A 10,323-nucleotide genomic window follows, 5' to 3' on the forward strand; every position below is an offset into this window, starting at 1 on the left:
ACTAAGATTTTAACAATAATTAAGGTATTTCTCCACAGCACCCCTCTGTGACAGGCTGCCTGGCATCACCATGGCATGGGTAATACTACTTGTGTTCTGTCCATCTCAGCATTACTCCAAACAGAAGCCATAATACCAATTACTAAGTTGAGAAAAAATTTATATAATTTGATGCAGACATAAAGAAGTCATAGATACTTCATAGGAAGTATCTATGTATGTCTATGTAATACGTTATAAATAAGATATTTATATCTAATAAAAATTATTTTTCTCTTAATTGATTCTGCAATTGGAACATGATCTAACTTTTAGGTTTGGAGCTGTCCTATGGGATTGTTGAAAGCTAGGAGGGAGGTTGGGTGATGTGTCTAAACCCAGCACCGTAGGAGAGTGATTTAGGTATGCTAATACCAGTCTCTACTACTGCAGTAGATGTTTTACCATATCTGAAACTTCACATGAGTTTTGCAGAATGGCCCTTGACCTACAGGAACCCTATACTTATGCTGAACAGTATCAGAAAATGAATGCTTCAGAAGGATGAAGGAGGGGAAAAAATACTATTTGCTGTTTTAAGATACTGAGCTCCCAAAATACATTATTAAAAATCAATTTTGGGGAGGCATTATGCAATTACATATACGTCAAACAAAACAATTGCAGTATATCACATCAATAGAATATAGGGGATCCCTCATTTGCTATGTTAATACATTTGATATTTTCTTTCTAATAGAAAGGTCTTCATTTCTATTAAATTTTTTAACTTACATTTCTATACCCTCTGAGCTTCTTCCCCTTTCTCCCAGTGGCAGACTTCCCAGGAGTCAGACTGTTAGTGTATTGCAATGCAAACTAAAACATTAGTGTAGAACAGCTCAGCACTTTATCTGTGATATAATTAAGTCTGCTACTTTTCATTTGCAAAGATCCTGTCAAATTTGGCTCATGTAGCTCAGCCGATAAACTCCACTTTAGTGTGCCGTGAGACCCTAGTACTTAATCTATTGTCTTGATTGCCCAAATTAGCCTAACACAAATTGGTATTAACCACTCTGAATGGATTTAAACTCGAAACTTAGCTCTGCTCCTATCTGTGTGGAAATCAGAATTTGCTAAGTTTTTCCCGAACTTTAGCAAGACATGGTCAAACCTGGTTGACCCTGCTAACTGAACTACATTCACATTATTTTAACTACATCCAGGTGGAAATCTCATCATGCCACATTTTATTCTTGTGAATAAAACTGTTAAATTGCCATTCACTTGCAGGCAGCTTTTCCTTTCACTCACTAATTATTAATTTCTGTGGATGGACAAAAATTGTCTTTCTTTTTTGGGTAGCTGAGCAGAAACGGTGCACAGAGTTGAAATTACCTGAAACCTTTCCATCTAATCATTCAGAAAACAGCATTCAAAAGACAAAGTCTGCATCATTTAAATTTTATAAGAAGCTCTATCATAATATGAACACAAAGAAATCATTAGAACATTCTTTTTAATGACAAGAATGAACCACTACATTCAGACATGTTTCTACAGCCTTGGGAACTGAGTTTCAAAGACCTGTTTGAAACATTTCCAATTTTAGAAAATGTAACCAAACAAAAATTATACCAATTAAATCACTGTCTTTATTCAGGATGGAGTAAATGCAAATATGAAATGTAAAACACCAATGATATGAAATAATCTGATTCTTTTTCAGTTAAAATAATCAAAAGAGAACACCAGAAAATTTTGCTTAAATATAGAAGACACACTGAACTAAAATTTGTCTCAAAAAGGCCTGCCTGCAGGGTGTACCCTGTACTGTTAGAACTCATTGTAGAATGTAAGTCTTGGAATCGTATTTGAATGAACTGAGTTTTAAAATAAAGTCTTACTGGTGTCATTTTTATTAATGAGAATGCTAGCATCCTGGGCAGTTGCCAGGCAGAAACCTGGCTTTTTATTACTTTGCATATCATTTGTGAGTGTGTGTGAACACTGTGGTACAGCAGTCAGGCATTTCTGCATCCCCATGTCAAAACACAGGTGGGCAGCAGGGCAACAAACACAGAACAGTGAGGTGATGGCAAATTCTGTTGGTAGTTTGCAATTTTCTCCTTTGTTTAAATGGTTGGGGAGACTGAGCAGCCCACATGTCAACTACCAGAAAGCAGTTTCTTGCCAAGTGAATGTCACTTCACATAGATGCTCTTGTTTTAACAATTTACTGAGCACTGAACAATAACGCTCTCAACAGGACAAGTGTGAGGGTTTTCACTGTCAGTGATCTTCCAGTAAGGAATTATTTTTTAATACTTAATTTGCATTTTCCTCTTTCTCCATTTCATCCCATTTGTTGTAGTTAACATTTTCTTGCAGGACCCCACCTGATTGCCCCCAATGCTGTCTCTGCCCAAACCACAGCCATCAATTTCATAGCTAACCTCTTGTGAGTTATCATGAAATTCTGTCCCAATACATAGCTAAAGTTAAAAGGTGTCTCATTTATTCAGACTATTAACATGACTTTATTCTGCCCCAGTCCTGACAGAGTCCAAGGCTAGGCTGGATAAGACCTTGAGCAGTTTGATCTAGTCGATGTCATCCCTGCCTATGGCAATGGATGTTGGGACTAGATTCATCTCTAGGGTCTCTTCCAACCTTTCAGCAATCTATGATTCTATGATTATTTTCACTATCAAGTCAATTTTGTACAGTGCTGACACTGTTGCACTTCTTTAATACACTTTAATCCTGAAAAAGCAATTTTAAAAATCAGAAACCCTTTTAAATAACAGTTTGTCTTTAATGTGTTTCCCCTAGTTTTGCCAGTCAAATAACATAGGTACATTGTAGAAACTGCTGAAAATAGAAACTTTAGTAAAGGTTTTTTAAAAAGAATTGTTATTTTCAGTTTGGAAGTCCTTCACTGGTAATGTGCCAATGTAAGAGAAAGCAAGGGGATTTCATTCAGTTAAGAATAAATCATTAAAAAATCATTGCAATAAAAAATGAATAGTGTTTGTGTTCTATACAACTGAATGTAGCTGCACACTTTCTACAGAGGCAGTGGATTTACATTCTTCGGAATAAGGATTAACTTTTCTTTTTCTATAGATTCCTATTGCATCAGAATAGTAACTCTATAGAAAATGAAACTTCTGTATAGAAAAGGCACAGTATACCGCTGATTCATTTCCAGAATATGAGATAAGGGGAACATGGCAGTTTTGGCAGTGAAGCAGCTGTGTGCAGAGCTTCAGTGGGAGGACAATATAAGCAGCATTGTTTCCTGAGGAAAAGCCTACTTTATCTTTTGCAAATGAATAAAATTTCCCATGCATTTGAGACAGGGCCATCAAAACACGCATTTGAAATGAGGGCCATCATGTGACACTGGAGGAACAAATAGGAAGAGACCTTCCCTGAAACCAATATAAAACAAGACAGCCTTATGAAAATAGAAGACAATATAAAATAAAATGCAGTGTACGGGCATGAAATTGAGCACTGAATTGCCTGAATTCACAGAAGAGTTGTAAAAAAGAAATGGATGGCTTTGAATTTCAATTCAGGATATCCTAAGGCACAAGTGAGAACATTCTTCACTTTCACCATTCTTTGTGTCCTGGCTCTTTTACCATACACAAAGAAAGGTTGGGCTTGATAAAAAGAAACAAGTTGATCAGGTTTTCTCCAAACAATGGTGGTTCCTCTCTTGCCTGCATGAGAAGAGAGACTGAATGTTCTTTAAAGATGTCAGTGTAAAAATGTGTTTATTTGGATGACCAGGAATAGGCCCAGGAATTTAACTCTTACTCATGGGCTTTATGTCAGACTTAAAATCCTTCAAATGAGATTTTACACTATAGTCACTAAAAACACAAACACCACTTATAGCATGCAGGCTTAAATGTAAAGAAATTAAATTATTTACTGCAAACTGGCAAATCAATCAATTCTAACCTGAAAGTTAAGAAGGCTTAATGAATTAAAGTACTTGGATGACCAAAGAAATTCCAGAAATGAACATCCTAGAGCTGCCTTTATATCAGGGGCAGTGCAATAAAGTCTCCAGGTGCTATTGAGTCAAGGGCAGCTGAAGGAGCTTGATAGAAGCTGCTAGATCTTCTTGAGAGCCATGTCCCTGTTACTCCCCTTGCCTCAGAGCAGCAGGTGCCCTCTGGTTTTATTCTGAGGCTCTTGAGGTACCTATATTGAAAGCTGAAAGCATCCTGGAACAGGATTAAGTCAGGGCCTAGTCTCATACGCAACTTGAAATTTCAACGTTTTGGTTTTTTTAGATTGTAGAGGAAATTGAAAATTTATTCATGTTCCAGGGGGAAGGAACAGCAATGACTGCTAAATCCATCAAGATTGACAGGTTTTGTGGATATCACTCATTTAACTGTAGTATGAAAAAATCTTCCAACAAAAATCCTATAGATCTTTAAAATCTCTGCAGTTTCTATTTTAAATCCACAAGAATACTGGAAATAATCTTACAAGTTAAACAGAGAACATTAGAAATATACAGTAAACTCATAAGCTTCCTGGCTAAAATTTTGCTAAACTGCTAATTTCTCAGTGGATTTGGAGTATATTTTACACACTGGTGTTCACTAAATCCTGGGATATGTAGTTATCCTTTTTTGCTCTTTTCAGGTCTGAATGGAGATGATTTCTTGGAGTTAGGCCTCCGTAATGGGAGAGTGGTATATAGCTACAATCTAGGTTCTGGCACAGCAACAATCATTAGCAAACCACTTGATCTGACACTCAGTGTTCATGTCATCCATCTTGGCAGAAATCTCCAGAAAGGCTGGCTGAAGGTAAAAAAATGTAATTCTGATAGAAGGATAGCTTTTAGATGAAAGTGTTTTCTGTGTTTTAACACATTTTACATGGAAAATTTAATAATTTTTGTGTTTCCCTATAAAGCTGGGAAGATTTTCTTCACTAGGAGTTCCTAAATAAAGGCAAATCTCTTTGTTGTAACAAGTATTAATGTTTCATTGAAAGGTGGATGATCAGAAGAATAAAACTGTCACTTCTCCTGGGAGGCTGGTTGGACTCAATGTCTTCAGTCAGTTTTATTTAGGAGGCTATCGTGAGTATACTCCAGAACTCCTACCAAAGGGACCCAGATTCAAGAATGGCTTTCAAGGTAAAGATCACACCATTTTCAATTCATTGTAATACATACATCATATTGTATTTCTTTCATAGGCAACTGAAACAACCTCTGTCTTATCAGGAAAAAAACCACACCATCTCCTGGCTGAATTTCCTGTGGCTCTTTCATTACTTCACTATGATAACTAAGAAACATGATGCAAAGAGAGGTTTTGCTAAATAATTTTAGTGTTTTCTCTTCCTGCTAAGATGGAAGTTTGCCATTGGAATGTTTGTCATGTAATCTCTTCTTATGTGTCCCTGTTCTACAGTATCATTTCAAAAGGACTCCCTTTCTCTAAAGTAATTTATATTCTTCTCCCACTGTGACTGGCAGTGCTAGTTTGGGTAATAGCTTTCATGCTGAGAACTTCTTTCTGAAAGAAATTTGATTTTTTTTTTCCTGATATTATCATCTAGGTCTCGAGACAGGATTTAGCTAATTCCTTTTGCAAATATTTATCTAGCAGATAATAATTTTTTCTTCAAAACTGATACTGAAACTTTATTAATCTGTTTTCAACTACTACCAGATCAATAATGAAGCAAAGGACTTGTTCATAGTACTTAATTTTTGTTTTTCACTCCAAAGAAACAATGTTCTTGATATTTGAAAAGTAAAATTTCAATTCATTTTAAGAACTGGAAAGCCTTTCAAATGAAAAGAAAACATTTTGCAATAGTAAAATACAGTTTGAGTTCTCAATTATGAAATTGAGGTGTTATGAAATGCAGGCATAGCAGTAAAACTCACTTTCATACACTAAAACATGGCATTTCCATTAAGACCATGTAATTGCTCTATTTCCAGCCATTACCTCACTTTTTGTTCTTACACTGAAATTTCCTCAAATTCAGTTTCATATTGTACAGTCAACTTCTCACTCAGAATATCTCTCATCTCACTCAGAATGTGTCTCTCCTCTGTCTGTCTTTTCAGGAAGTATGGATTGTATAGTTATAGCTTTCATAGCCTCTTAGCATCTTGCAAATTGGCATATCATAAAACATAATGGCTGTGTGACTTTTTTAATAGGGTCAATATCTGTGAAGTAGTTTTGGCTTTTTTTCTAGATATGCTAATGTTAAGGATGACCAACAGCAACCTCCGGTGCTTTACTTTAAACACAAATATTCTGAATTTTCCAGGTTCCTTATGTTCCAAATGTATTGTAATGACCAAATTTCTACAAATCCACTATGAATAATCTTTTAAAAACCACAATATTAATGCACTGTTAGTTGCCATACCTTTTACTGACTTTTCACACTCTTTAAAAATAAGTATTTATGAAAAATTTTGGGAAATATAAACATAAATATAGAAACACATAAGCATTTTTCTCTTTGTCCCTATCATTTACAGTTTTAAGTCTATTATATTTTCTAATTAATCCTGTTCCCAGAAGCAGCTTGTCTCTGCTCTCCAGAGCATAGTGATTTTCAAGGAATCTACACTTTCCTATGACCAATTTCCTCCAATGTTTTCTTACATAATCAGCATCTGATTTGTTCTTGCTCAGAAATCTCCCCAGTTTCAGTTCTCAGGATCTTCAGAATCAGAAATAAACCTCCATAGATTTTTTTCCAGAGTGGGAATTGCAATACCACTAACAGAGAAGAAAATTTTGTACTATTTTACTTCAGCCAATCTGTAGCTGTAGGGATCTCACACAAACTCTGGAAGTGGCAGCCAAGATAAATTTATCTAGGACATAGCTGATTAAACCACTCAGACTTTTGGAACCCTGCTGTTGGCTCCTTTTAAAGACATGATTTATTAAAACAATTTTGCTTCTAATACCAGAGTGTATTTTGTAAGAAATCACTACTAGATGAAGAAACATTGAGACCAGCCTTACCACTGCAGACTAAATGTCCCCAGTGTCAGTGTGCAATAATTTAGGATTTTTACTCTGTACAAGTACAGTTTCACACCATTTCCTCCCTGACCTGCCTGCCTTTAGCACTTGTTCATGTAATTTCCACAGAGGAGGAGGAAACTGAAAACAAATGTTTTTAATAAATTGTCATTTAATAATCAAAAGTTGTGGAATTTTTAATTTAGGAAATGTGTGAATGAGCACCTAGAAGAGACTATTTTGAAAGGCTGAAGGATGTTTGATGGTACTGTAAGAAATTTTCATTCATCCCTATGAGAAGCTGAAGAAACTGGTAAAGGTAGAGCTCAGATGAAGCAGCCAAGTTTATGTGGACTTTGAGGGTCTTTGCACTTCATCTGAATTTGAGGTTCCTCAGGGGCTTACAGGAGCTTTTTGTAAATGGGATGGTTTACTTAAATGTTCAGCTTTTTTCATTTCCTATAACAGTGTAATTAAGGGACCTTGAGAGTTTTCTAAGCATACTGCAGATGCTCTAAAAAGTCAAATGTGAGGTTTAGGTATCTGAAAGTCTTGTGGCCAAAAAGACACAGCCTGGCCATTAATGGACAATCTGAAATGGGAGTATAAAACTAACTGACTCATGTTCAAAGGTCAGTACAACTCAACACTATGACTCACCTACACAAAATGAGACAGAGAATTATTTGGAAAAATTATTTGGAAAAAGCTGGAAGTTACAGCTGAATTTCCAGCCCTTCCATCTCTGAAAGAGGCAGAGAGAAATCTGGTGTCAGGTACAAAAGAGGGAGAGTTCTGATGTTTCATGCTCTGTACTACCATGACTGCAGGATGCAGTCTCTAGTCATCAATGCAATTGATGGAGAGCCTGGGCTTGCATCTAGAAATAAGTGAGGAGCAGAGAAAGAGGAACAACTGATTGCTCCTGTGGTCTTGTTCCTAAGCAGGATGAAGCATGGCTTTAGAATGAATCTGTTAGTTGACAGCAAATACTATTAGAAGGAGGAGTAAACAGGCTAAAGAAACTCTGACCACAAGGCTGAACTGTTGGAGAACCTCTTTCATGCTGAAAGAGCCACCTCTTCACATAAATTATTTTGCAAAGTAAATAAAATTGCAGGTACTGAAGTCACTTTTTAAAAATAGAGTAAACCCAGAACACAATTGAGTTCCAAATAGATACAAATACAGCCTTTCAGTCAAAGTTTAAGTTCATAATAAGCTGGAGTACATTACAGGCCTGCCAGGGTTACAACTACTTATCATTATGTTTCTGCACCACCGACGTCACAGAAGGAAAGTGAGGTCTGAACTAGCTTTTAGTCAGGGCTGTAGGATTCATACAGGCCCTCTTGGTGTTTGGGCCACAGCTTCAAGAAGTCCTGAGTAGCCACTGTCAGGGCCATCTTTTAGACCAACACCCCATTACTCACAGACAGCAAAGAAAAACAGGGAAAAAACAAAGCATTTAAGGATAGGTAGGATTTAAGAAATCTGTAAATTCAGTACTGCATTCAGATAGAAAATATTTTATCAGTGTATCTATTTCTGTAAGTTCTCTTGATGCATTTTTAGTACATTTTGAAAATGCCTGCTTTGTGTACTTTTTAGTCAAATTAGCACCATATGCCTACAAGTGGGTAAGGGATTCAAGCAAAAAATTATGGGAAAAAAATCTTTGTGTGAAAAGGATATATTAGAAAAAAATAAAGAAAAAGTAAAGCTGAGCAGTGAAGTCATATATTTTATGATAATCCCTCAAATTTAGTTAATCTATTGTTAGTGGCTTTTTAGTGATTTATGAACTCTGCTTGACTGGGGTGAAAGCTATAACATAAACTTGATGGTAAAAAGGTCAGTATTAGAAAGGTCTAGGTGTGGTCTAAGAAGTCACAATTCAAAAGATTGCAAACAAAAAGGTAGTACACCATCTGTGAGTGTAGAGTCTTGGTATCTGATTTCAGTTTACTTGCATAAAACACTGACATCAGAATCACGCCAAGTTTAACTCACAAAGTCAGGAACTTCGAGTTCCTCTTGCAAACTTGGCTGTGTCAGGAAATCTCTCTCTCCATTATTCAGAATAGTTGGCAGTCTCTCATTAAAAGGGGCCCAGAACTGGCAGAGCGAAGGAAATTCAGGTCAGAAAGAAGGCACATTCATCAGCTGATCCTTCTGCAGAAGGCTGTACACTGCTTGCTACAACAGGCTCAAATTGCTGCTCTGCCTCATTAAATAAAAGGTCCAGTTGAACTTAGAAAGCTTGGCCACAACACTCTTGTACCTATTACATGCTTTGTTTACCAGTGCCCAAGAACTGTTCCTAACCTAGATGGCACAGTTAAACTGTGGCTGGTGCACTTAAACTGGTCATCACCACAAATGCCTGCTTATTTTCCATGATGACCTCAAAGTCCCTGGGGACTCACTGTGCTTTCCATTGTTTACGCAGAGCTCTGGGCTGCTTTTTCTTAGTGCTCCAGCAAGACCCAGGAGAACAGAACATGCTTTATCTGCCACTGGTAAAGAGATGAAACATTAGTTAGGGTTTACCAAGCATAAAGTGGCCTAAAAAAACCAACCCTGTAAAAAGCAAAGAAGCAATAATACAAGGATTGTAAATAATCATCAAACTAGGTTATTTTTAAATTACTTATTGTGAATTTCTGAATTAACAGGTATGTGTTGATGTGTAACAGGTATGCTACAAAATGTGTGAAATATGGAAATAGCCTAACAAAACTACCTTCAATAACACCATGAAACTGCAGTTAAAATATTGCTGTAGATATTACTTTAATTTGGTAAAAAAAATGTAACTATAAAAAGATCACATTGTATATTCATTGGGTCTTTCGGATGCAAGTCTTCTACTTTTGTGATTTCAGTGAATCATGCAAAAACTCATATTAAGTGATACTTTTAAAATCAGTGTAATCATTATGTGCAATCTCCATATAATATCCTCTCCCTGCTTCTAATATTAATCAGAGAGCTTCTGGTATGCGCTGCTGAATACCAATTCTTCTTGTGATTTCAGGCACTGTGGGAATTAACTACATCTCAGCTAAATTTTATAAATCAGGTTTAGAAAGGTCCAAGCATTTTCAAATACATTTATGTACTAGCTTAACTAACGTGGTTTAAAACCTGAATTTTAGTTTGAAATTGTATATATATTTATGTATAGGTCTGGATGACATATCAAAAATGCTTATATAATGTGCATATATTATATTATATTATATTATATTATATTATATTATATTATATTATATTATATTATATTATA

General features: G+C 35.9%; 1 protein-coding gene across 1 annotated transcript in view; it reads left to right on the forward strand.

Moving 5' to 3' along the window:
- Nucleotides 1-10,323, forward strand: part of EYS (eyes shut homolog) — a 706,806-nt gene that overhangs the window by 665,869 nt on the left and 30,614 nt on the right. The window contains exons 42-43 of the mRNA XM_015621104.2: nt 4,660-4,826; nt 5,017-5,161. Of these exons, the coding sequence (XP_015476590.1) occupies nt 4,660-4,826; nt 5,017-5,161 (312 nt within the window). The remainder of the gene's footprint in view (nt 1-4,659; nt 4,827-5,016; nt 5,162-10,323) is intronic.

This window comes from Parus major, chromosome 3 (genome assembly GCF_001522545.3).
Source record: "Parus major isolate Abel chromosome 3, Parus_major1.1, whole genome shotgun sequence".
NCBI lineage: Eukaryota > Metazoa > Chordata > Aves > Passeriformes > Paridae > Parus > Parus major.